General features: G+C 38.1%; 1 protein-coding gene across 1 annotated transcript in view; it reads left to right on the forward strand.

Annotated features, from left to right (window-relative positions):
- The window catches only part of lama2 (laminin, alpha 2), an 820,770-nt gene that overhangs the window by 193,499 nt on the left and 599,373 nt on the right, over positions 1–27,898 (forward strand). Inside the window, 1 exon segment of the mRNA XM_051924216.1 lies at positions 19,558–19,670. Within this exon segment, the coding sequence (XP_051780176.1) occupies positions 19,558–19,670 (113 nt within the window).

The following is a 27,898-nucleotide window of genomic DNA, read 5'->3' on the forward strand; positions in this document are numbered from 1 at the left end:
GCTCACTTTTGTGTTTAGTTCATTAGAGGAGCATCCCTCTTTAAGAATCAAGGCCTCTGATAATAACCTAGTTCAGGAGAGGTTTGCATTTATCTTTTACTTTGCAGTTTGGGCCAATTTGCATCCTTTTGGGTCATCACATGATTTAATTTTCCCTTGTCCTACCTCATACCCAAGGTATTTACTTCAGCTAGCCCAAAATATTTTTTGTAGGCTTGATGCATAGGCCAGCAGTTTTCAAAGTTTGTAATGTATACAGCAGGCAGTCCAAGTGTTCCTTTTTGTCTTGAAAGAGGTAGTAATGTTGTCGATAATAGAGACTTTTGGGGGACATACTAGTCTGTCTATCATACACTAGGGAGTGGCTGTAGGACCCATGAAGCTCAAGGGGTAGTGCACAGTACAGCCACACCGAGTGATCACCACACTAGCCTCCAGGCAATAGTTTAAGAACTAAGCAGGATAAATTTGTGCGATGTAGTCCACATTCATTTAAGATGTATTAGTGTTCAGAAGAGACATATTTTGCACACGTGTGACAATATATATTTGTAGGAAACACCTTAGTTGACTCTTTGATATCCTCTGTTCAATTAAAAAAAATCATAGTGTGTTAGAAACAGCACGAATGAGTCACAGTTACTTCACCAGACGAGCTTTCAACTTTCATCTTTTTAGGTTTTAGTTCAGTAGAAAATGCAACCTATTTTCAGTCCTCCTAAGAGCTGGTTTTGACAGATACTTTAAGTGTTTTTTACCTTTCCATAGTAAGGCTAAAACGTACAATAGGCAGTGCAGAATAGGTGATATACTTCATATCTGGATTTAAATGTCCATGTACAGTGCAGACATTATAACATTCTATAATTTATCTGGCTTCCCCATAAAACTTTCACCTCGACTTGAGACACTAGGTTTTGAATAACAGTAGAGGCAGCCTGGCTGATAGCTGATGGAGTAGTGCAGACAACTCATACACTTTTCTCTGAGTTCTTATTCCCTACTGAGAATAAAACTTTTTAAATCCACATCTGACTCAGTGTCCAGTGCAGTTAGACAATATTTCACAGGAACATCATACAGGACTGACAAGTACAAGGTTAGAGTTCACCTGCTTTATTACAATTGTTTAGTACAATTTTCAACACGAGAGGTGAGAGTGGCTGTTCAAGATCCAGTTCTTTACTCCCCCTCATTCCACCATATCTCCTTGCTCACAGGGGCTTTCAGAACACACAGCATTCCTCATCAATATAGAATGTTATCTTTGAAAGTTCATCTCTATCACTGCTAGTAATCAGCATGACAGTGTGTGTTTAGAGTATCTCATCAAGGGACTTTGTAGAGGATCTTAGTGTTCCCTTCAGCTTGTTTGTATTAAAAGATCGACACAAAACAAATAACAATTACAGAGTCGGAAAGTTAAAAGATAAATGAGAACCAGAACACACAGGAGAAAAGCACAAAACTGTGTTATTGCCAGCACACTACTATAAAAACAGTTGTCTTTCTGGATTAGGCTGCCAAAGTTTAAGACCTGCAGCTTTGTCATATTTTTGGCAATCTTACATTCATTCATTTAGTGTTCAAAATTGCATATTTTGATACTGAGTCATGTGGAATCGGGGATTATTCCAGCAGCACTGGGCACAAAACAGGTGCCCTGATGTGATCTTAGTGTATCCCACACTACATTTAGGTATACACTCAGACAGACTCGAACAGGTGAGATGGCACATTAAAAAATACACCTACATACTGGCTCCAGTTCCATATTTACAGTGCCAACAAAAACTGTTCACCCCTTAGATGTTTACACATTTTATTGTTATACAAAATTGAAACATTGTGGATTTATTTAGGCTTTTTTCAGCACTGATCAACAGAAAAGAAACTGTTTAATATCAAAGTGAAAAAGAATATCTGCATGGTGGTGTACATTAATGAAAAATAAAAACACAAAATAATTGAATAAGTATCTACTCCCTTCAAGGCAGTATTTGGCAGTATTTAGTTGGTGCACCTTTAACATCCATGATACCGTTGAGTCTGTGTGCACAAGTCTCTGTCAGCTTTGTACATCTGGAAATTGCTATGTTCCCCCTTTTTCTTTGTAATCGTTCTCAGATCTCATGGAGATCATGAGTGAACAACCTTTTTCAAGTCTAGCCACACATTTTCAGTTGGATTGAGCTGTGGACTCTGACTTGGCTACTCCAGGACATTAACATCACTGATTTTAAGCCGTTCCTATGTTGCTTTGGCTTTATGGTGCATGTCATTTTCTTGCTGTAAATCTAATCTTCCCCAAGTTGCACGTTTCTTGCAGATTGCATCAGGTTCTCCTTCAGAATTTCCCAGTTATCTTCCTGCATTCATTTTACCCTCGCAAGTCTTCCAGGACCATGCGACACAGAAGCATCCTCACAACATGCTACTGGCATCACTATGCCTCATGGTGGGGTTGGTGTGTTTTGCACAATGTGTAGTGTTTGGCTGACTCCAAACGTGGTTTATAGTATGATGACAAAAAAGCTCAATTTTGATCTCATCAGACTATAGAACTTTTTAATATTTGACTTTAGAATCTCACATGTACCTTCTGGCAAACTCTAGCCAAGATGTCATGTGCGTTTTTTTTTTTTTTTTTTTTTTTTTACAGTGGCTTTCTCTTTTCTACTCTCTCATAAAGTTATGACTGGTGAAGAACCTGGGCAACAGTTGTTGTCTTCACGGTTTCTCCCTTTTTGTCCTCCTCCTTCAGAGTTATCTCTTGGTGGCCTCCTTCCCTAGTCTTCCTCTTCCATGATCACTCATTTTTTGTGACTGGCCTCCTTTAGGCAGATTTGCAGCTCTGTCATACTCTTTCCATTTCTTAATTATTGCTTTATTTGTACTCAAAGGGATTATTCAATGTCTTGGATATTTTCTTGTCTTCTTGTCTCCTTTCCCTTCCATCTGTCTTTCACTTACCTTTTCACTGAGTAGCTCGGAGTGTTCTTTTGTCTTCATTGTGTAAGTTAGGCCACCATACTGACTCACCACAAGTTATCCTTTCCAGATAAATTGCATATATACTACAATCAACTGAAACCTCACGACTACAGAAGGTTGTCCATCCATCCATTATCCAACCCGCTATATCCTAACTATAGGGTCACGGGGGTCTGCTGGAGCGAATCCCAGCCAACACAGGGCACAAGGCAGGGAACAAACCCCGGGCAGGGCGCCAGCCCACCGCAGGGCACACACACAGACCCACACACTAGGGACCATTTAGCATCACCAATGCACCTAACCTGCATGTCTTTGGACTATGAGAGGAAACCAGAGCACTCGGAGAAACCCCACACAGACACAGAGAAAACATGCAAACTCCACGCAGGGAGAACCCGTGAAGCGAACCTGGGTCTCCTAACTGCGAGGCATCAGCGCTACCACTGCGCCACCGTGCCGCACACAGAGGGTTGTGTCATATTAATATACTCCTATTAAAGTGAGAGAATATTTGTGCAATCAGTTTGGTTGTGTTTTATATTTGAAATTAATTTAGATCACTTTACAGAAATTTGTTTTCACTTTGACATTAAAGATTGTTTTTCGGATGATCAATGACAAAAAAGCCAAATTAAATGCATTACGATTCAATGTTGTATTACAATAAAATGTGAAATATTCCAAGGGGGTGAATACTTTTTATTAGCAATTCATGTTTGCTTGTACTATCCTATTTTATATTCCTTTAAAAGTGTAAAGATTTCCATAAAATATATAGCACAATATATTCAAACCATTTTTAGAAGATAAATAGGAATTAAACACCTCCAAAACAGACTGAGAACCTTATCCCTTTATTCCTGAATATGTGCGTGCATACATACACATGAAAAATCCTCTGTACATCTATGGTTGATACGTTTTCAGCTGTAATATAGTTTTGGGAAGATGTTTACTGATGCATTAATTTACATCAGAATCCCAGGAGCTTCATTGACATTCATGGAATCAAAATGAAATTTCAACAAACAAGCTCTAAATAAATCCTGATTATCATTTCTTATATCTGTTGATGTTTGATTTTTTTTTTTTTTTTTTTTTTCATAATCCCTTGTGTTGATACAAAGAAGAAATAGGAAACCGTGAACTTGGAAAGAAATGGTGCAGAAAAGTTTTTTTTTTTTATTTGGACACTTGCAATGGAAGATATTGTTTGGCAAGCAATGCAAGGGAAATTTAGAAATCAATTTATTTTTGGTTTGTGCCTTTCAAGATGCAATAAGTAATACAAATAACTAAACAAGATCATGTTAAATATATAGGACCATTACAAAATTTGTAATGCTTATTGAATCCATTAATTTTTGACTTTGATCAATGATTTATAATAAAATGTGAAAAAATTCTCAGGAGTTTAGGTTTTACTTTTCCCTAGCAATTGTTGCTGATGATCATTGTAAGATGAGCAGACTATTCATGTCATAGAGGTTTCCCAAAAACAATTGTAACAAGAGAGTTTCTCAGGGTTCAGTTATGGGTCAGCAGCCTCCTGGGGATCTAATTCAGTTGGGGTTCAAAGACTGGAAAAAGATACTATGATAGCAGTAAGGTTAGAGGGAGGGTTGTGGGGGGATTGAGAGAGGTCTGACAAATGGCAGCATAGGGCCTCCAGTTGGTACAGGTGCAGATACACCACGAGTGTCTTATTGTTTTAGGATGTATGTGGGCTCATGAGTGCAGGGAAACCTGGAGCTACCAAATGGTGCTCAATCCACAGGAGCAATCCTGGCCCTGTAAGTGGCCACATGCCCTTTAACCTATAGAGCTTAGTGTCAACAGGTGAGTTGTATAAGGATCTCAAGATAGGAAAAGAGTGAAGGCAGAACCTGTAGGGACAGAGAATGTACGAACTTTAGAAGTGAAAAGCAGAGTTGCTTAGTACTTGTGACACTGTGTTAATGAAAGTGGGCAAGTCACCATGCTTAGATGAGGAATTGAATCCATTAAAGTAGCAAGGCTTGTTTTTATTTTGTTTTGACCTTGAGTTCTTCTGATATTCATCACTCCCTCCCTTCCTTGTGTGACAGTTTTTTGTATCAATAAATCATTACTGTTTGATGAAGAACATGCTTAGGATCAGTTATTCTATCTATTAGACATACTATATGTAAATAAAGACCTGTGTGTGTGTGTGTATGGAGCAGTCTACTCTGCTCACGCTCAAACACAGCCACTAGATATTTTTGGTGCTTGCATGCACCTCACTTCTCACTGCAAAAGACCTGTGTGCAGCAAACATCACAGCACAACATTGACGTGCTAATGACACAGATGAAGAGACACAACATCGAAAGGAAGCCAACACCGCTGCTCAACAATGTGCAAGTGAGACACCTCAGAAAATGAGGGCAAGGCTTGAAGTTTTCACTAAAAACATTGTCTATCTGAAGGTATTTTCACAAGATAAAGATTAATAGGACTCCTATGCCAGCAATATGGCTAAGATATGGTATCACCAGCGCCCTTCTTACGTAGGTCAGTGGGGCAGCAAACACAGGTGGGTCCACGTCCTCTGCCCTGGGTAATTCTTAGCTGACACCTCTCCAAGTTCATGAATATACTAAAACTGCTAGGGATTCTTGGGGTTGTTTTTTGTCCCGAAGACTCCACGCAGCTAGTTGCTTTATAAACACAAAACTGTATGTATAGAATATGAAACCACACCACAGAGGAAATGGCCAGGTACAGTCTGCTCCAGCACCCCCTTCCCTATTGCCACATTGCACATGCATCGATTTACACTATAATTTAAGCTCCTCACATTATAGGTGTAGTTGTATCACAGTTTGAAGCAGTACATATGGTGGACACTTCAAAATATATTAAGTATGAAAAAAGATTATGCACATTTTGTTAAAGCACAGTTTGTTTAGTTTTGTGCTTTTATTTTCCTCTTTTATTTCTAATATAAACAGCTATTACATTTAGCCTATTTTGCCTAAACTCAAACCATAATCAGTATTTATAACCAATTATAATGTATACTGAACTTTGAAGATGCTCTTTTATCATGGAAAGGAGGACACCTCTCCTTAAAACATAAACACCTTTTCTAAGATGCACAGATTTTTTTTAATGTGGACCCATAGTATAATGTCTAATTTTCTTTTACTCTACCCTTTAACAATATTTCTGTATACAGGCTACACTTTATCCAGTATCATGCTTTTATATCAGTTTTTACACAGCCTGCGCTTTATTCTTGAGCTTGAGAAAGGGGCCATATAAGTAAAAAGTATTATTATTGTTATTATTATTCTCTGTTGTGCTACTTTATCACTCCATCGCAGCAACCTCCTCACCTGCTGACCTGACTAATACATGCAGTCCTGGGGTGTCAGAGTAAAGAAACACGCTGACTGGAGAAGCACGCAATTAATTCAATTTCATATTGTATTGTTCGGAATATCAGTACCCTATAATATATAGTGCCAACGTGAAAGCAAGTCAAGATGTGACAATCCACATCATATAACATAGCAGTGTTTTTTTGGCCAGTTTTGCAGACGGCTCAGGTCTTTGCATTGATGTTCAGCATGTTCACTGCTGTATGTGTCTCGGTCATGATGGTTCTAGAAGGCAACACCTTGAGCAGCGCATCGTCTATTCTTATAAAACTAAATTGTATTTGTCTATCTCCTCATCCCTCATAGCTCATGGTTGCTTGGAACTGTTAATCTGAAGCCAGTACTGGCATGTTAGTCAAGTGTTTCTGTAGATGAACCATGAGAACTGCATTCATGCCAGTTAGAGGGTGGAAGTCTTCATTTCACACTGGTAGATTTAGCCAGGTGGGCATCAAAGCCAACTGTACAAGTGAATTTCTTACTTCTGAAATTACAGAATTGGAAGAAACACAAATTTCCTGTTGCCACTTTTGAGGTTTCAATATGTAGTATTGATTTATATATAATGCAGACTTTAGCTGTGTGTCAGTAGCAAAGTTGCACATCACTAGTTTTGAATAGTTCAATCATTTCTCAAGCACTTATGCCTCTGAACTATAATGTTTAAATTTTAATGTTGCATTTGCTAATGTACGGTGGCACTGTGGTAGTGCTGCTGCCTTGCAGTAAGGAGACCCCGGTTCACTTCCTAGGTCCTCCCTGCGTGGAGTTTGCACGTTCTCCCCGTGTCTTCATGGGTTTCCTCCCACAGTCCAAAGACATGCAGGTTAGGTGGATTGGCAATTCTAAATTGGCCCTAGTGTGTGCTTGGTGTGTGGATGTGTGTGTGTGTGTGTGTGTGTGTCCTATGGTGGGCTGGCACCCTGCCCAGGATTGGTTCCTGCCTTGTGCCCTGTGTTAACTGGGATTGGCTCCAACAGACCCCCGTGACCCTGTGTTCGGATTCAGCGGGTTGGAAAATGGATGGATGGATGGATTTGCTAATGTATAGTATTCTAGGGTACCACATTACCATCTCATCTGTCACACAGCATCTTTTTACATGTATAGTATAAAATGTTTCTGGTGATTCCCACAATATGTCATAAGATGAGATATACAAAATGAACAGGTACTTTGGTGATGGGTTTTGCAGAAAAATAACATCTGAACCATAGAAGATGAAACAAAATTATTTTCAATATATGCCCTAAATGAAGAAGCATGGTTTTGTTATTTAGACAGGCACCTTTATTTTTGACTTAGAGTAGCCTAGATGTATGCAAAAGTTGAGCAAAGGAAACTGTATAACACCCACACAATCAGATGTTTATTATATAGTGCCTTTCAAGAGCACTATTATAAAACAAGTGTCACTTTATAAAATGTATTCAACCCACTATAGGTAAAATTAAAACACAAAATTACTCATCTTGCATATTATTTATTACTTTATAAATAATAATGAGTGGTAAGATGAACACAATTTATATAGCGCTTTGAATACTGAGAAAAGCGCTATATAAATGTAATGAATTATTATTATTATTATTATTAATGCAGGTAGGAAATAATCACACAGGGCAGAAGTAGGAACTAAACAGGAAGGTACCATACCCTGGACAGTGTATAAAGAAGTTCACCATCAAGAAGCTATATTGCCTGAAACAGATGATGCCTACAAAGACTAAGGACAGAGGTATGCTGGAAGAAAATGGTAATCAGAGGGAAAGAAACAATGATCCTCCAGGAAACCCGAGTTAAAGCAACCCTTCTTGTATTTGGAGAAGGATGAGAAGAATGTTAAAAGATTTTTTTATGCTGATAGTGAACAGCACACATCCCATATTTCAAGAGCAAGGACTGTTTTGCACCTCTGTAAGTTGTGAGAATTATGATTTCGAATACCCTGAACTTCCAAACAGCCAATCATGTGGCTGTAGCTCAATGTATGTAGACCTGACCAAGTTATTTATTCCAGCCAGTCATTAGAATTGGCAAATATCATCATCTAAGAAAATTTAACTGTGTCAGGAATGCTCCCTGTGTTGGCTGGGATTGGCTCCAGCAGACCCCTGTGACCCTATGTTCGGATTCAGCGGGTTGGAAAATGGATGGATGGATGGATGGATGAATGTTGTTATTAGATATTTTGGTTCATTTTTTGGAGAATGGTGCAATAAACATAAAACATATAGGGGTCAGAGGAGAATTGACAGACTTGTTCAAGCTGACAAAAAGTCTACAAATACTCAAAGAACAGCTCTTTACAGCAGTGATGTACAGAATAACAGATCTAAATACACAACACCTCAGATCTTAAAGCAGATAGACTGCAGGAGCAGAAGGCCATGCTAGGTTCCTGCCATCTGAAAACATGAAGATGAGGCTACACTGACCACAGGACTAGTCAACTAAATATTGGAAAGTTGTCATCTGGCCACACCAGTTTATAATCTACAGCAACATGCAGGCAGTGGAACAAGACTTTGATGTAAAAAGCATGAATAAATGGATCTATCCTGCACTCTGTCAATGGTACAGACTAGTAATGGTGTGGGGACACATTAGGTTACTTTATTTCAGCAGTGTGTCAATGCAACAGCATATCTAAGCATTGCTGTTGTCCATGTTCATCCCTTTATGTCAAAAATCTACCCATTTTTCAAATGGATACTTCCAGAAGAATAAGGGACCATGTCACAAAACATGCAATGTGCCACCTGTCACACCCTTTACCTGTTTATAAAATGCTAAGGTCTGTCTGTCAGTCATGCAACTACTTGAGAATTACTGAGGCTAGAACCTTGATCTTGGTCTTAATCGAACGCTTATGACCTAATATGTTCTGGAAATGTAAAAGAAATGTAGGTAGCCATAACCTGAAGGCCATAAAAAGATGTAAAGTGACCTCTGGTCACGTGAGAGCAGCCACATCTACTGAGCTTGAAGCAAATCCCACAAGGCAATTAAGTGACGTAGAGCAAGAAAGAATAAGACGAATATAGGGCAGTTGAGTAGCAGACAAAAACAATATCTGACAGGATTAGAGGCAAAGCCAGTATGCGGAATGCAATAACACCCCAGTGACAGACATGCATAGAAGATTGTCAAATAGTTGAAGCTTCCAAACATATGAAAGCATTGCTTTAACATCCTTACATCAATATTTCTTTGAAAACCATTACTTAACAAAGTTACATCGATGTGAAGCTGTATTGTTTAATGTTAAAAAAATGTATTGCCAAAATATAAAAGTACAGTTTGCTCTATATAATCCAGCATAAGTAATAAAAAACAATATAATTTCTAGAGGAACTGAAAGAAGACATTATTTGGAAAACAAGAAGTATTAACAGCTTTGACTTTGTTTTTGTTTGAATTTTTTTACCTCCAATAGGCACTTAGATCACCAAAAGTAGAACTCATGACACAATCTGTCCTTCGTGTAAAACAAAATTGTTTTTATGTTTAAAAAAGACAGTTGCAAAATGTATTATTAATATAGAGTTTCTGGGGGCCAAGCCAAAATCACAGGTACTGAATGCAAGTATAGATGTCTCTGCAGTCTTTTTGTTTCTTCATATTGGCTACTATGGACATGATACAAAGACTAAACCCTGCATCTAGTGGATGGTTCTTCTCTTCTCTTCTCAGCTTTGTTTGGGATCTGCTGGTCCCTCCTTTTATTTCTTAGACCAAAGACTCGTGATTGGAAGAGGTGGGTGTTAATTTTCCTGGAGTTGATCTTAGCAGGTGGTCCACAGTATCTTGGTTACTGGTGTCCCTCATATGCATAGCTCTTATAAGCTGCTTTCCAGTTCTCGCGTGGGTGAAAAAGGAGAAGATGCTTTGAGGCATCAGCTCTTTGACCTCTATCCTAAGGTGGCTCTGTACTCCCAGCCCCAATATCACAACAAGATGAAGTAGGAAACTATGACGATATATGGATATTTATAACTTTCCCCGATCCTTGATTATTTTCTGCAGTACTCTCTCAATGATCTTTATTAACTACTTTAAAATTTTGGTTGATTTATATGACCCATACTACCATGAATCATCCTTTTCTTTGTATACTGGAATGAGCACACTTTTCCAGTTATTATGAATCCTCCTTTGCCATGTTGGACACATTTCTGTTTCCTTCCTCACTCTATAGTTCACATGTAAATGCTCTTGTGCCCTCACAATTGTTCCCCTATAGATCAATCTGTCACATCTGCATTTTGTTCTGCAGTTCCATTTTCCATCACCATATTATATTTCTATAGACTTCTTCTGTTACTTTCAGTTGGAGATTCTTCATTGTTTCCTATTTGTCATTCACACTTGATGATTCTGAAACCTTATTAGATCTTGCTACCACTGATTCAGCAAATTTAACTCTGTCTTCTCCTTTGATGACCAGACCTTCAACCTTGATACATACATTCTCTTATTTCTCATCATGTTTCTGACTGAAACATCTCCTACAAACAAGCAGTGAGATATGTACCCTTCTCCAGAGATTACCTCACCAACAAAATGGCTATCATATACCAGATTGATATGTCAGCCACTTGCTGTCCTGCTTTTTAAACATAACTAGTTTACTAGTTTCACCCTCAGAATTCCTAATGCCGAAGACAAAGCCTTTTATGGACTCCTTGGGTATCATCAGCACTAGTTTCAGCATCTTCAATGAAGTTGCCATCCGTTATAATCATCTTTCTTTGAGGGACCCAAATGTCACCTTTAAGAGTCTGTCTCAAAACTCACCTTTCCTTACATTGCTTCTCCCAACCAGTTAGCCATATTTTGAGGCTATATCCTTTAGTTTTTAACTCAACAGTCATCTTAACATCTATAATACACTCACTTGATATGCACACTATAATTGTGCATTAATCAAACACAAGTATACCAACCCCAGCATTGCCATCACTTTGTTCCTTGCCAGAAAAATGTGTACCTTCCACCACTCCCGTTAAGCATTTTCACACCTTAGTCTTTCCACTTTACCTTCTGTATATAGCACAAATATATCCTCCTCCTGTTTGCCTAATTTTCCTGTCTATATATTATCTCTTTCATACCTCTTAGTTACTACCTCTCCTTTAACTCTATTACATCTGCACAACATTGTAACAGTGCCATGTTTTGTGCGGTTTTTGCACGCATTAGTGAAACACATGCTTTTTTTGAAATGTGGGATACTGTATCAAGTAAAGAGTTGTTGCAGGCATACTGACCATTGTGCTGTCTTATATATATATAATATAATACTTGCCTGTTGCCAAATCAGCCCCCTCACAATGTGTCAGGTCTAGGACCATCATAAATTGTGTTTCCCATACTTTCATTTGATGTAGACAGTGTGACCTCAGGTCCGAACGCCATCAGGCTAACACCAGCACTTTGTCCAAACACACGTTTATTATACTGTACATTAATAAAGTCCCGCACAACACACAGTGCCCCCAGCACCAATCACCCTCTCCACGTGTCTCTCCTCCAAATGTCTTGCTCCCGCTCCCAACTCTAGCTCCCTGATTGTAGGGAGGCGGCCCCTTTTATTCTCACCCGGATGTGCTCCAGGTGCCTGATGAGACTCTTCCGGCAGCACTTCCTGGTGTGGCGAAAGTGCTGCCCTTGCACCCGGAAGCACTCCGGTGTGTCCCTGGAAGGATCTTCCTCCACCTTCCCAGGTGTGGCTCGGGGTGCTCTCTGGTGGTGGCCACGGGCCCCAATGGGCTTGAGCCTCCTTGCTCCTTTCCCATGGTCTCCTCAAGCTCCAGGGCGGTTGCCCCCTTGTGGCCCGGGGGAAATATAAGCCACCTCCTGGTCCTTCCAGGCGTCCCGGCTGGGTCTGTCCCCCAGCCTCCTGTGACAACAGGTAGGGGAGTTCACGGGATGTTATGGGAAGGACCCCGGCCATGCTCCATAAATCTTATCTTTGTATCTGAACATCAAGGTGTTTTGAAGAAGAAATGTATCAAGCTAGATGCCCTTCCTAATGCTAACCTCCTTTAATTGCTATTTACAACATACAAAAGGGATGGTGACCTTGTTCTAATCCTAGACTACAGGTTTACTTCAGGTCACAGTCTGATATTTCATAAGATGATATTTTCTTAGATATTAAGGAATACTTTCAAATAATCAAATAATTAATAACAGTTTGAGTACATACTCATCTGAAAGCTTAAGATTTATTGGAGCTGTCCTGATTCTTTCTATCCTTGTACATTTTCCGTTTTTATTATTTTAAGTGTTTACAGCAAAAAAGGTTAATGTAATCAGTGCCCATCATCAACAAATAATGAGATATTGTGATTCAAACCAAGGTAAACTCATTATTTATTCATTGTGAGGTGAAGAGTACCTTAAATCATCCATTCAGTCATCCTTGTGGTATACAGGTAAAATTCCGTTACAACGAATATCCTTACAACAAAATTTTCATTACAATGAAGTATTTTTATGGTCCCGACAGTTTCCCCATATGACACGAGTCTATAGAAATCTCGTTACAACGAAGTACATTCATTCAGCAGATACTTTCATTACAACGAAGTGCACAAAAGACCTTGAAATGCCTGAATGAATCATCCACAGAACAGTTAGTTCTGTGGTCGCAGCTCAGTTGTGCACAACGATCCCCAAACAGAAACATTGTAAAAATATTTCTTTCTTCCAACTTTGCTCGTACTGTTTTTTGTCTTCGGTGGTTTTCAGTGATACCTTTTGCTTATCGTTTGTCAATATTTGAAAAACATCCATTGGAATTTAACTCATTGTCACCCTCCTATAGAAACGGCAGACACGAAAAAATGATAACAGTTCATATTAGAAAAAAAAACTTTACATTTTTGCAGCTCTCGATTGCGGCAAAAAGAAAAAAAAACTTTGCCAGTCAATTTGGAATTTCACCATTGACACTGTCAGCTTTCTTGAAAGACTGAGCAAAAAAAGAAGAAAAATGTACAGTGATCCCTCGCTATATCGCGCTTCGCCTTTCGCGGCTTCACTCCATCGCGGATTTTATATGTAAGCATATTTAAATATATATCGCGGATTTTTTGCTGGTTCGCGGATTTCTGCGGACAATGGGTCTTTTAATTTCTGGTACATGCTTCCTCAGTTGGTTTGCCCAGTTGATTTCATACAAGGGACGCTATTGGCAGATGGCTGAGAAGCTAGATTGCTTACTTTTCTCTCTCTCTTGCGCTGACTATCTGTGATCCTGACGTATGGGGATTGAGCAGGGGGGCTGTTCGCACACCTAGACGATACGGACGCTCGTCTAAAAATGCTGAAAGATTATCTTCACGTTGCTATCTTTTGTGCAGCTGCTTCCTGAAACGACAAGCTGCACGGTGCTTCGCATACTTAAAAGCTCGAAGGGCACGTATTGATTTTTGACTGAAAAACAAACTCTGTCTCTCTCTCTCTCTCTCTCTCTCTCCCTGCTCCTGGCGGAGGGGGTGTGAGCTGCCGCCTTCAACAGCTTTTTGCCGCGGTGCTTCGCATACTTAAAAGCCAAACAGCCCTATTGATTTGTTTGCTAGAGATTGTTTTCTCTATCTATGTGACATTCTGTGCTCCTGACACGCACTCCTTTGAAGAGGAAGATATGTTTGCATTCTTTTAATTGTGAGACAGAACTGTCATCTCTGTCTTGTCATTGAGCACAGTTTAAACTTTTGAAAAAGAGACAAATGTTTGTTTGCAGTGTTTGAATAACGTTCCTGTCTCTCTACAACCTCCTGTGTTTCTGCGCAAATCTGTGACCCAAGCATGACAATATAAAAATAACCATATAAACATATGGTTTCTACTTCACGGATTTTCTTATTTCGCGGGTGGCTCTGGAACACAACCCCCGCGATGGAGGAGGGATTACTGTAAACGTATGTGAACTGCTGCATTTGAAGACGTCGAAAAAGCCGTTTTTATGTGGTTCAGCGATGCTCGTTCAATAAACATTCCTATTAATGCGGCATGCATTCAAGAAAATGTGAGGTTTCTAAACTCTCTTGGGACCTCCTCCAGCTGGACAGCATGCCGAAGAGCGTCCCGAAGTGCGATCACTGTGTCTGTGGAAGACTGTTTGTCTTTTGCCGGGGCCAAAGTAAACAGAAAAGATCTCGATGGGTGATGCAAGGAACAATGTAAATGCAGGTAACAGGATTACTTGGCCACTAACTTGGCCACAACCCTGCCTGACTGCTGTGTCTGTTTATAGGAGAGTAGCAGACCCCGCTACAATAAATAACTCCGCTGTTCCTGTTTCAAGCTGAATAAAGTTGGTTTTGCTAAAGTACTGAGACTCAGCCTAGTGTTTTGGGGTGCAAGACAGGGACTTATAGCGCGACCCTGATCTTTTAGGATTCACTTCTGTGGCGCCTCACTGCACCGCTTGAGCCTGCTGTTGCCCCGACAACAGACAAACAATCATGCTTCGGGACGCACTTCAGCGTGACGTTCCCACTGGGTGTGGGGTGGGGGAGATCCCAAAAAAGTTCAGAAACCTCACAATATGAAGAAGAAGTAAAGGATAATTCGGCTTCTAATTGACAACTGTGCTGCCCACAACATGCTTCCACATTTAGATAATGTTCGCGTTGAATTCCTCCCACCCAATTGCACGGCAGTGCTTCAGCTACTGGATCTGGGCATCATTCACACCCTGAAAGTGTATTATCGCAAGGGAATGCTGAGAAAAATTCTCGTCCGCATAACTTGTAGACAGGAGGAGATGAAAATTAACGCGAAAGAAGCTATTGAAATGATTGCAAACGTCTGGACGCAAGTTAAAGAAAGCACTATAGCTCAAATACAGAAGCTCATTACAACGAAATATTTTTTAGATCCCTGGAAGTTCGTTGTAACAGAATTTTACCTGTATTTGTTTTTTCTTGATCAGCATTGCAGATAGCCACATCTTGCATTCTCAGTAGCATTTGTAAGGCAAAAAATATCCTGGACAGAATACCATCCTTATTCATCGGGGAAAACTCTGCCCATCCATCCATTTCCTGAACCTTCAAAATTCATTTTTAGAGTCAAGAGGGGCAGTCTGCTCTAAACACTGGAATAATTCTTGATTAATTGATCAATCTAACAATATTTCTTTGGATATAAGAAAGACATCTGCATCAACTGTGAAATATACAGACTAAAAAAACCATCCAGGCTGGTAATCAAATTGGGGGTTCTGAAAGACATCAATGCCAATTTATCCTCTACCATCCAGGATTGCATTATGCATAAGACTATCTTTCTGTCACACAAAAATTCACATACACCTGGCGTGGCCATTTCCTAACAGGAAATGCACGGCTGCACACGTGCACGACATAGCTGACATGAAAACCATGAAGTCGCTGCATATTTGGCACTAAAAGAGAATGGTGACATCGTTACTAGGACAGTTTTGGACTGGGTATGTCCTCAGAGGTCATGACCTGAGATAAAATGCCACCTAGGGGTATATACTTCCCCATCTGACAGATTCCAAAACCCATTGAACCTTTTTGAAAAAAAAATTCCTTTGTTTTATTTCTCTGGATTTTGACTTTGATTTTGCCTTGCGATTACTTGGCTAGGTTACTGACCATGTTGTTTTTTGACTACTTCCTTGTCTTCTAGTCACCCTCTGAAGTCTTGTGTGCCTGCTGGGCACAATACAGATCTTCTTATGACAGAGGAAGGGGCCTGGTCATATTATTTATTAGGTAACTCCCAACACTAAATTGACAGGCTTACATTTTATACATTCATTTTATTTATTTGTAGGCGGCTTTCTAAACACTCAAGGACACCGAACAATAGATAAAACACAGATTATAAACAAAACTAAAATACAAAAATTAAAATCAGAGCCATTGTAATCAAAGAGAAAAAGAGAGAGATAAAGAGGGTATTTTGTTACTGTTAACAAAATCAACATAATATGTTTTATTACGTATATTGATATGTTAATATCATTCTCAATTTAGTTTACATCATACGATTTCTGCAGATTTGTCAGAGGCACCTACAGTGCATGCTGCAGATCTTCCATTCTACCACATCTCAAACGTGTTCTATTGGATTCAGATCCAGTGACGAGGAAGGCCACTGAAGAATACTGAACTTTTTGTCAAGTTCATGAAACTAGTTTGAGATGACCTTTGCTTTGTGACATGGTACATTATCATGCTGCAAGTAGGCATTATAAGATAATAATAATAATAATAATACATTTTACGTATATAGCACATTTTAGCCATGAATGGATGCAAATTGTCAGCAGCAATACTCCAATAGGCCATGACATTCAAGCAATAATTGGTTGGTATTGATGGCCCAAAGTGTGGCAAGGTAAAACATTCCCTACACAATTATACCACCGGCAGCCTAAACTGTTGACACAAGACAGGATGGATGCATGGATTCATGCTGTTGGTGCTAAATTCTGGACTCTACCATATGTGTTCTTCATCAGACCAGATGTTTTTCTGGTCTTCAGCTGTTCAGTTTTGGTTCGCCTGTGCCCACTGCAGACTAAGCTTTCTGTTCTTGGCTGACAGTAGTGGAACCCAACGTGGTCTTCAGCTGTTGTAGTCCATCCACTTTAATGTTTGATGTGTTGTGCATTCTGAGATTTTTTGTTCTGGTCATCACAGATGTACAAAGTGGTTATCTGAATTACCATAGCCTTTCTGTCAGCTTGAACCTGGTTCATGTTCAAGTTATTGCTGAAATTTTGTTCCTTATACTTTCAGATTAGTTTTTTTCACTGAATATTTTTTTTTGGTGCTTTGTGTCTACTTCTAAATATAATGCAAACAACCCATGTTACAAGGACGGGAATACAAAAAATATTATGATAATAATTATAAAATTTCAAATAATTTCTTAATAATTTACCTCACGTTTAGATGCTGCCATCTCTCTTTAGTTAAGTTTAAGTTAGCTTTGGACTCCATGTGTGGGGAAGGCTCCAGGTTTAGGTGACTGTCCACCTGAACTAACTTTCTTTTTTGGAAACAATTATCTCCTCCTATTTAATATGAGTAAGGGGTCACTTTATTTGTATTTTAAGTCTGAAACTTAATGTGTATTTATGTTGTTGTTAATGCAAGGTGAGAACTGTATTTTGTGTCTGAGTTTTATATTTCTCCTTCAGATGAATGCACATGTTAAACTTTTAGCTCTTAATTCTCTCTGACTAAAATAATTTTAAATGCTTTCAAGCTATCCTCTGATAATATGAGTAGACTCCTACATGTCTTTCCTAAACAATGCTGGAGTTAGGCAGGGCTGTTAAATTTCTTCTTTTTAAATTTTCTTTTGATCTACTTACAGATGCTACCTGACACCTATTCAGTTTCTAATTTCCATCAGGGGCCCAATTCTCAAATGGTTTAAGCACAGACTCTCCCACTAATGTTATCCAGCCATTATCAGGGTGAACGTTGTACCACATTTTACTTTTATAAATGCGATGACCATGCTCACCCACTAATTAGTGGGCTGAAGTCTGGATTCTGATTTCCAGGTTTTCGTGGAATGGCATGTGACCAAATCTTAACAACATTAGCTCATGTCATACATTTTGGTGTGTCAATTTCTAACTTAAAAAATCTAGCATTTTTACTTTCAGCACAATCTGTTTAGAAATAGTTATTTTCTCCTTCCCCTGTTCATTTCTTACTCCCATAGAATCCACCATTTGTTATGAGATAGTGTCTCCAATAATTAGTGTGAGTGAACTAAAAGTCTGGGAGTTAAGAAACGCAAGGCAAATTTATTGTTGTGGACAGGGAAAGTCATAACCAGATGATCACAAAGCTAACCAAGTGAACAAAGCACATGGGCAAAGCAAAAATCACAGTCAAATTTAAAATTAGTTCAAAGCTTAAAATGGAACATAACACCGGGCATACTTGCAATAAAGCTAACTGACCCTAATTTTTTTTTTATTTGTTGATAATTCAGCTGAGGGATAACTTAGGCTGGGACTGTCATCAAATTTATACTGTTACTTGCTGGTGATGTAACAAATCAGATGGTCCCAGTCACATAACCTGACCCCTGCGTCACGTAAATAATATAACAGGAATAAAAATTAAAACATAATTAACTTGCATTATGACATTACCCTCCTCTTAAAGTTTTAAGGAAAATAAACAGTGAATGTTGGTAAGCAACTTCTGGGCTTGAACATTGTGAGAAGAAACCCACAAATGTTTGTCAGACCCATAACCTGCCAATCAACCAATCAGTCAATCCCAGAACCGTGTTTTCTGAGAGTCCAAAGTCTTATGAACACAGTCATGTGATCACTCTCCAACGCCAGCTAAATAATATAACAGGAACATAATTAACGTATCCAGTGACATTACTTTTCTCTGTCCCCCTCCTATGCAATCAGTTTGCTTCACTAATGCCTAAATTAAATAGGCTGCCCTTGGGTCCCATTGTGTTGCATGCTTTTTCTATCTGGGTGAAGGTGTGTCTCGCTCACTCCACAAAATGACATACTCATACAATACACCTGTCCTCTACAATGCTGACCTTTCTATTGTAAGTCAGCTTTATGTTTTTCTCCTATTACAGTGGATGAGGATTAGCTGTCTTGGCAAAACATTTGATAGCTAGGGACTTATGATATTCCACGCCTTATAGGCTTTTTTCAACTCTCCTTGTGCTAACTTTTTTCTTCTATATACAACTCTGGTCAATTTGCAGAACATGTGAAATTCACCTGTCTGCTCCTCGGCCTACTCAACAACTTGTTTCTACAACCCACTTCTTACTCTGTAAAGTATCTCATAAACCCCTCCCTTCAATTTCACTCCACTTTAAAGACTATTGGGTTGGGTGGTCCCATGGTGGTTTGGGTTGCTGTGAAGGTTGGATTATGTTTTTATTTTGCATGTTTGTGCTCTTTCTCATATTTCTAGTTGTTATGTTAAAAAAATGATTTTGAAAAATACATTTGGAATCGAATGTTAGGACAGAATTAACTGTACAAATAGAAAAGAAGCACCAAAAAGTGAGCAGCACAAATGTTTATGAGAGTTGAGTGTTAAGAAAGTGGTCCTGACTTCACAAGAAATATTTTTGTCTGTTTTACTAGAACGACATCCCATCACACATGCTACTGATGGCACAAACAGATGGTGGCAAAGCCCTAGCATTCAAAATGGTATGGATTTTCATTATGTCACCATTACTCTGGATCTTCGTCAGGTAGGAACACCATATATTATGCTTTTATGTAAGAAATATTGTGTATGGTTAATTTTAATGAAATGTGGGCCTGTATTGTTGTTTGGTCATTAGTTTGTTAAGTTTAGTTTTTTTGTCATTCTCTTTGAGAATTATTTTTATCTAACTTATCAAGTTGCCTGATGTCTGCAATCAATTGAGCTACAACAAACAAAGTAATAATATTACTAAAAACTTTGCTTTACATACTATAATTTCTTCATTATTAGTCTCTAGTCACTGACCCATGCAAGAACAACAGTGAACCAGATGGCCTGGCAGACTCCTTAGTGCTCTGTTATGTGCTGTATTTTTATGTTAAAATTAAATCTTGATTGATGGACTGATCAAAGGTAGAATAAGGAAATAAAATCCTATTTCCTCTGGAGCAATAAGATTTCAATCTCAGGACAGTTGAAAAAAAAAATCGGCTGCCTTCCTTTTCAGTGTTGTTTTATTTAAAATCAAAGTCTCATTAGAAATAGTTTTCATGTACACTGTATGCTATCTACAGATCTTAACCTGTTTAGCATACTTTAAAATAGAGTGCGTGATTAAAAACATAGTTATCAAACTGAAGGATTATTGTATATCTAACTTTAACTGTGTATGGCAGAAAAATGACCTAAACAATTATTCCTTCACCTGCCTGTAAAATATCTTTGCTGCCAGCAGATTTGCTCAAAATTATAAGCTCATGGTTCGCTTAATATCACACCACACAGATTTCTACCCCCCACTGTCTCTATGCTATTTTGTTTTGCTGACTTACTAACCTTTGTGCTGATTCTTCTTTTCACTTTTGTAAAATCAGTTGACTGGTCTAGCAGGCTCCTTTGAAATATAAAACTTATTTGGGAAATATTTTGACAGCACCATAATTACATGTTAGTGCATTGCCTAAGTAATCCTATGATCATTGTTTACAACAACATCAACAACATTTATTTATATAGCACATTTTCATACAGCATTGTAGCTGTATATAAGATGACAAAGAGAAAGTTACAAGAAAAGAAAAACAATTAAGATAAAGCAATATTAGTAAAGAATAAGTAACAACAAAACAAGGTATTGTCAAATGGCCGGTAGGTCAGAAAAAACACAATCTGCAGGGGTTCCAAGGCCAAAAGACCGTCCAGCCCCCACTGGGCATTTCCCTAACGTACATGTTCCTAAATCAAACCTCTTAGTTTTAATGCTTCACGTGATAGGATTTGATGAAGTTGGTCTCATGGACAGATAAGACACCTGTCGTCATTCCTTCATCTCATGGGGCTGCATGGTGCTTTGATCAGGTGGTGGTGATACAAATTGCCACCACAGAAAAAAAACAAAAAAGACAGCAGATAATAGTATGATTAGTACAGATTGCGGATCCCTGAAGAATATGATAATTCTAGTCCCATATAGTCCAATAGAAATAAAACTGAAATGTACTTACAAAAAGCCATGTTAAAATAATGGGTTTTTAGTAGTTTTTCAAAATGTTCCACAGTATTAGCCTGGAAAATATCTATAGGTGAAATATTCCACATTTTAGGTGTATAACTCCTCACCACTTCTTTTAAGTTTGGCTTTTGGAATTATTACCAGCCCTTCAATCGAAGATCTAAGGTTATGACTTGGAGTGTAGGGGGACATGCATTCCAAAATATAGGGTGAAGCAAGATTGTTTAATGCTTAATAAACCCTTAGTAGTATTTAAAGTAATTTCTAGTCAACTCAGGTAACCAATGTAACAACACTACAACTGGTGATTTGTGCTCAGATTTTCATTTTTTAGTTAAAATTCGGGCTGTTGCATTCTGCACTAATTGCAACTGATTTATGTTTTTCTTAGGTAGTCCTGTAAGGAGTGCATTACAGTAATCTAGTTGACTAAAAACAAAAGCGTAAGTTAATTTTTCAGCCTCTGTTGTAAGTTATAAGAGGTCTAACTTTTGCTATACTCCTTAAGTGAAACAATGCTGTCCTACTAATCTATTTAATATGCTATTTAAAGTTTAGGTCAGAGTCGATGATTACCCCTAAATTCTTTACCTCCACCTTGATTTTTAAACCTAAGGGATTAAGTTTTTTTCTAATGCTCTCACTATATCCATGTTTTCCAATCACTAAGATTTATTCAGAAATACTGCTAAGACATTGGATCAGAGAGCCAAGAGCATCAGGATCATCAGGTATTATAGACAAACAAAGTTGTGTGTTGACGGCATAGCTGTTGTAACTCACCTTGTGCTTTGAGATAATCTGACCTAATGGAAGCATGTAGATTTAATTTAAAAGAGTAACATACCCAGAATAGATCCTTGTGGTACACCATATACAATATCATGTATCTCCCAATTACAATCACCACAACTAACAAAGAATTTTCTACCTGCTAAGTAAAACTGAAACTAATTTAAGATGCTGCCAGAAAAGCCCACCCACTGTCTAAGCTGATTTATAAGAATACCATGGTCTATGGCAGGGGTGTCGAACTCCAGGCCTGGAGGGCCACAGTGGCTACATGTTTTCATTCTAAACCTTTTCCTAATCACTGACCAGTTTTCACTGTTAATTAACTTCTTTTCATTTAATTTTAATAGCCCTGTTTTTAAGGATTCAGTTCTCTGAATTTATTCCTTTCTTCATTAAATGAGAGCCAAACAGAAATGAGATGTGAAACAAGCCAACAGATGACGAGCTAAATTGGGATTTCAAACTCCAACCAATTTTCACTCTAACCAGTCTCTTAATGAAAAGCTGATTCTTGCTGTTAATTAAACTCGTTATTTAATTCCACAGCTTGTTGCTACTCTCATTCAACCACGGCAGACATTTCTAAAACTTTTGATTTTCTGTTTTATCTAAGAACATCGTCAAAATGTTTTGGTGACCTGAGAGATCAACCTTACTGAGACCTTCACCTTTTGTTATTTTTAGATATTATGTGCTGGGCACAAGTGAGCTGGGGCCTCATGTATAAACAGTGCGTACGCACAGAAATCTTGCGTACGAACGTTTCCACGCTCAAATCGCGATGTATAAAACCTAAACTTGGCGTAAAGCCACGCACATTTCCACGGTACCTCATACCCTGGCAATTTCTCCGCTTGTTTTTGCAGACTGGCAGCACCCAGCGTCAAAGCAGTGCTACTGTTCCTGTGTAGTTACCCTTTCTTTCTTAGACCCACATTCCTGACGTGGCTTTATAAATACACTGAAATTAACTGCATATTGTTTATTAGTTTAATGCATCTGACTGTAATTAACCTGTAGCAATATAATGGTCCAGGGAAAAGCCATAGTATTCCAAATACCATAACTGCTTTAGCGTTGTTACACTCACTGCACCTTCTTTTTCTTCTTTCAGCTGCTCCCGTTAAGGGTTGCCACAGCGGATCATCTTTTTCCATATTACTCTCACTGCACTACTCGGAGTATTTATATCACTGTATCTGAGTGCGGAATCACAGCAGCAGCTGATCGAAAAGAGAATTATCGGTATACAGTATCAAGCACACTGCCTCAGTCACGGCAAAACGGTTCAAAGCCTTTCCTGTATGGAACTCGCGGTTCAGAAACAGTTTCATCCCAAGAACTATAAACCCACTCAATCAAGTGCTCCTTGTAGAACTGTTTGTACTTATAAGTACAATTACCCCACTGTAAACTTGCACTACAGTTATAAAATTGCACAACCTGCGGCACTTTATAAAGCGCGTATGATGACGATATAATTTTTAAGATGAAATGCAGCAAAATATGTTGATTATAGTATACAGATAAAACTTTAACTTCATTTAAATAATGTGTATCGTTAATAATTAAACATGTGAGGACACAGTGCCGCAGCGCTAGCTAGTTCACGGATTGCTCTTGCCTTGTGCTGTATTTTTGCTGGTGCTGACGCGACACTGGAAGGATAGACGGATATAATAATTAAACATGTACTACGAAGATATTTCAATGTTCCTTAAGCTTACAGATGACTTAACGTCTATTACAGAGCTGATTGTGTGGCGATTGGGTATTTGGAGAAAGAAAAATAAGGACAGGAATTGGCGGTTAGTACGTTTGAAAGAGACAGTACTTCTGTAATAAATTATTTCATCGAAGGTCGCACATGATGCTGCAAGCCTCTTGTGTGAGATATGAACAATCACTGCGCCACCGTGTTCCCATGTTTAATAACATGATTTCATTCCTATCATCATGAAAAAGATATCACGTATACATCTCAGTATTTTAATTATTCAGAGAGCTGTAATATCATGAATGTAATGGATTCTGTGTCCTGTCAGAGAAAGAAAAAGAACGGAAGCACGTAGTGATTCACACACATAGAGCACATAGAAGATCAAACACAGAACAAAGCATTTAATGTTCTACTTTAGTTACGATGGGATTTGAGAAACTAGTAAAATAAACTATTTTAAGATGAAGTTTATGATGTTCTATTTTAATGACAAAATAAACTACATGATTAAAGTGGAAATTTCAAAATTAAAGTTGACATTTTGTGCTTTTTTCCACTGTGTGCCTATTTTTTTTCTCTGTACCCTAATAAGCTTTCATATGACACTCAGACGGTGGACTATGAGTCGCCTTTTCATGCTGACTTTGATATGTGACAAAATCTTTTTTATTTCAGGCACTGTGTGACTTTGTGAACTTGAGCTTTCGAAGTTCTCCGACACTCTGTCACTCGATCAACTTCCTTTTGTTGATTATACCACTGTTTAAACCAACAAATTGTATGTTTTTCTCCACTTGGTATTCGCTGAAATTCTTATATTTTCCCCCATGCTTTTCCCATTGTCTTTTCACAGAAGGCTGAGCTTAAGGGCTATTTATATTGATTTGCATTCAAAGAGGCGTAATTCTGGGAGGAGTTGGGGCGGGACAGAAGGCACGTGCACGTGCGTTACTTTTCACGCTGATCGGGATTTATGTAGCGGAAGAATGTGGAAGTTTGCGTACGTACAGATTCCTGCATTTGGATTTTTCTGTGCGTATGCACATTCCCGCTTTTGTGCTTACACCATGTTATAGTGTGAGTTCTACACACGACATTATACATGAGGCCCCTGGTCATGTGGCGGCTTGTTTTGTGTCTCATTATTGTTTGGCTGCTAATTAAGTAAAAAGAGACGACAAAGGGGTCTGAGTCAAGTTAATTAAAACTAAGGCAAAAGAAGTTAATTAACAGCAAAAACTGGTCATAAATGAAGAAGAAGGATAGAATGAAAACCTGCAGCCACTGCGGCCCTCCAGGACTGGACTGCGGCACCTGTGGTCTATGGTGTCAAATTCTGCACTCAAGTCTAAGAAAATAAGAACAGATATTTGGCCTCTGTCCACATCAACCCACAAATCATTTACTACTTTAACCAGGGCAGTTTCTGTACTATGGTGTGTTGTAAAACCTGACTGAAACTTTTCAAGAATATAAAGATTTTTCAAGTACTCAAGTAGCTGCTTAATTACTGCCTTTTCTAGAATTTTACTTAAGAAAGGCAGGTTAAAAATTAGTCTAAAATGGTCAAAGTCAGAGGAGTCGAGGTTATTTTTCTTGAGCAGATGCAGATGTCTTTAGACAGTCAAGGTAGACCCCTATATCTAATGATGAGTTCTCTATGTCAAGTACACTATTAGTAAGGACATTGGAGACAGGTGGAGGGCTTCAGCTGAGAAACAATTCTAATCAGTTTGGGTTGCTCTATTCCAGTGAAAGAATTTAACTCACTTAAAAGGGCATTCTGGGATTCAATTGCATTAACTTTAAGGGAAGTGCTATATTATTCCTAAAATCATTTATTTTGTGTTTAAAAAAATAATTACAAAAGCCTCACAAGTTTCACTAGCAGTTTTTAGGAGGTATTCCATTGAGTGAGTTGGGTTTAGAAGAAGATCAACAGTTGAAAATAAAACTCTTGGATTACTAGCATTATCATGTAGAATTTTAGAGAAATAATACTGCCCCTCCAGGCAGACTGCATTGCTGTGTTTGGTTGTTTTTGCCTTCAGTATTTCATAATGAACTATCAGTTTATTTTTTCTCCATTTACAATCAGCTAAATCAGTGTAATTTCAACCAAAATGTATATGGACTGCTTATAGAATGTAATTGTGTGAGGACAGTTTTGGAGAAAACAGACTACCAAATCAGAAACTTTGCATTTTCATTTGTTTGTCCATTTTCTAAGCCGTTTTATTCAGTGTATTTATGGAAACTGGAGCTTATTTTAACATCACTCTGCTCAACTCATGAATAGAGAAAGAACATAATGCCAATTGTAGGGCACACTCATGCACATACTCTCACGTGGGTTGAGTTTAGTGATGCTAAATAACATAGCATGATATGTTAAAACATGGCTCCTTCTTGTTCCCTGCCTTTAGTCATACCAAACACCCTTTGTCAACAAATAACAGGTATACAAAGAAAAAGATATATTTTATTCAGTCAGGTGCTGTTCTAAGTAACATCTTGCTTCAGCACCCAAACTACAGACCACTAAGAGCCTATTTACTATTTCACATGGAATCCCCTTACACTATCATATCCTTTTAAATGTAGTTGAAGCTTTTTTATCAAATGTGAAATAGAGAAACAAAAATACCCAATTGATTTATGAAATGCAAAGTTATAGTGGCTCCAAAAAACACATAAAATAATCATAATGTCTCTTCTGAATTCAAGCTTCAATATTAGTCTTGATTAAAATAGAAGTGTAATAGCCCATCGCTCTTAGCTGTTTAACAACTACTCTATGTTGTTACTTTTTTTTAAATTTAGATTATATTTGTTATGCCTTATGATAGGCCGTTACTCTATACAGCGAACTCTAAGTCTGCCAAGTTTATGTATGTATAAGTGTATCCTGTGATGGATGGAAACACTGCTTCCTTAACACTATACTTAAAAAAGATGGTTAATAAAAGGACTGGGCTGTTGTTGATGTGGTTATTACACACTGTAGTATGCAGGTTCTAAAAATGTGCTGTTTGAATGCAATATTTGCGTTTGTGAAAACCTGAGTCTTTAAAATCAATTAATGAAAATCTATGTAATAGATTCAATTCATGCACTGGAAGTTGATTTGTGCATTGGTGAATTATGCATTACACATTTTCCAGCAATGAAGGTCTACTGCAAATAGCTCTTTAAAAATACTTACCGGTAAGCATTACATTTCTCAGCACAATATACAAGTTACACTGTGACTTTTATTACAGACTGAGAGGAATTGTTAAAGATATTGAACAGTTGACTCATAAGAAACCCATCATATTGCATCTGCCATCCACATGGCCACCTACTGTAGTACCATCTGGTCTCTAGACTTGGGAAAGATCACATCTGGAGATTCAGACTACAACCTTCAGGCATTATTGGTCTGACACACGCTGCATGACGCAGTCTATTTAACAGATGTATAAAGTGGAAGAAAAAACAGTGCACTGTAAATATTTTTTATTTTAAGCTCATACATTTCTGTTTTATTGCTCTAAGCAAGCCTCACTTCTAGGAATTAAACCATTACAATGGACATATACAGTCCATACCTTTTCCATCTTGCCTGAGCATTTCCACTTTGCATTCACTACTGGGTAGTTAAAGACCTTGTCATTATAAGGTCTATAAGGTGCAAGATGAATTATACCTGAGGCTATACATGCAAAGCATTGTCAGCTAATATTCTAATAAATACATTTAATAAAAAATATTTTTTGATTGTTTACCATGAACAGTGCTATCAATAGCTGAAGAAGGATGATATGGCACACTTCCTACTTTGGGCTTCATGACCATTCACTTAAGGAACTGACCTTTCTGGCAACATTTTTTATTTATATGAAAAAATATATATTGCTCTGTAAATAATATAACAACTCAGTATTTTTATTCAGTCCTTGTTCGTTCAGTCCAAGGTTATGACAGAAGTTAGCATTTTTTGACAGCCGTTAGTATACATGAATTATTCATCTTTTGTTTCGGTTATTGTTTTCATTTTTTGGCAATGGGTAAAAAAGGTTTGACGTTGTGCTGATGCTGCAGAAGGAACAAGCACTCATTTTTATTCTCATAAATAATGGAAAGTATGGTTCGACTCCTTCTGTTTCCCAAGAAACCCATCCACTGCCATCCAACAGGATTCTCGTAGAGAATATCCGTGTACAAAAGGTTTTTGCGATTCATTTTGGGACGTCAATAC

Source organism: Erpetoichthys calabaricus, chromosome 3 (assembly GCF_900747795.2).
Source record: "Erpetoichthys calabaricus chromosome 3, fErpCal1.3, whole genome shotgun sequence".
NCBI classification, from domain to species: domain Eukaryota; kingdom Metazoa; phylum Chordata; class Cladistia; order Polypteriformes; family Polypteridae; genus Erpetoichthys; species Erpetoichthys calabaricus.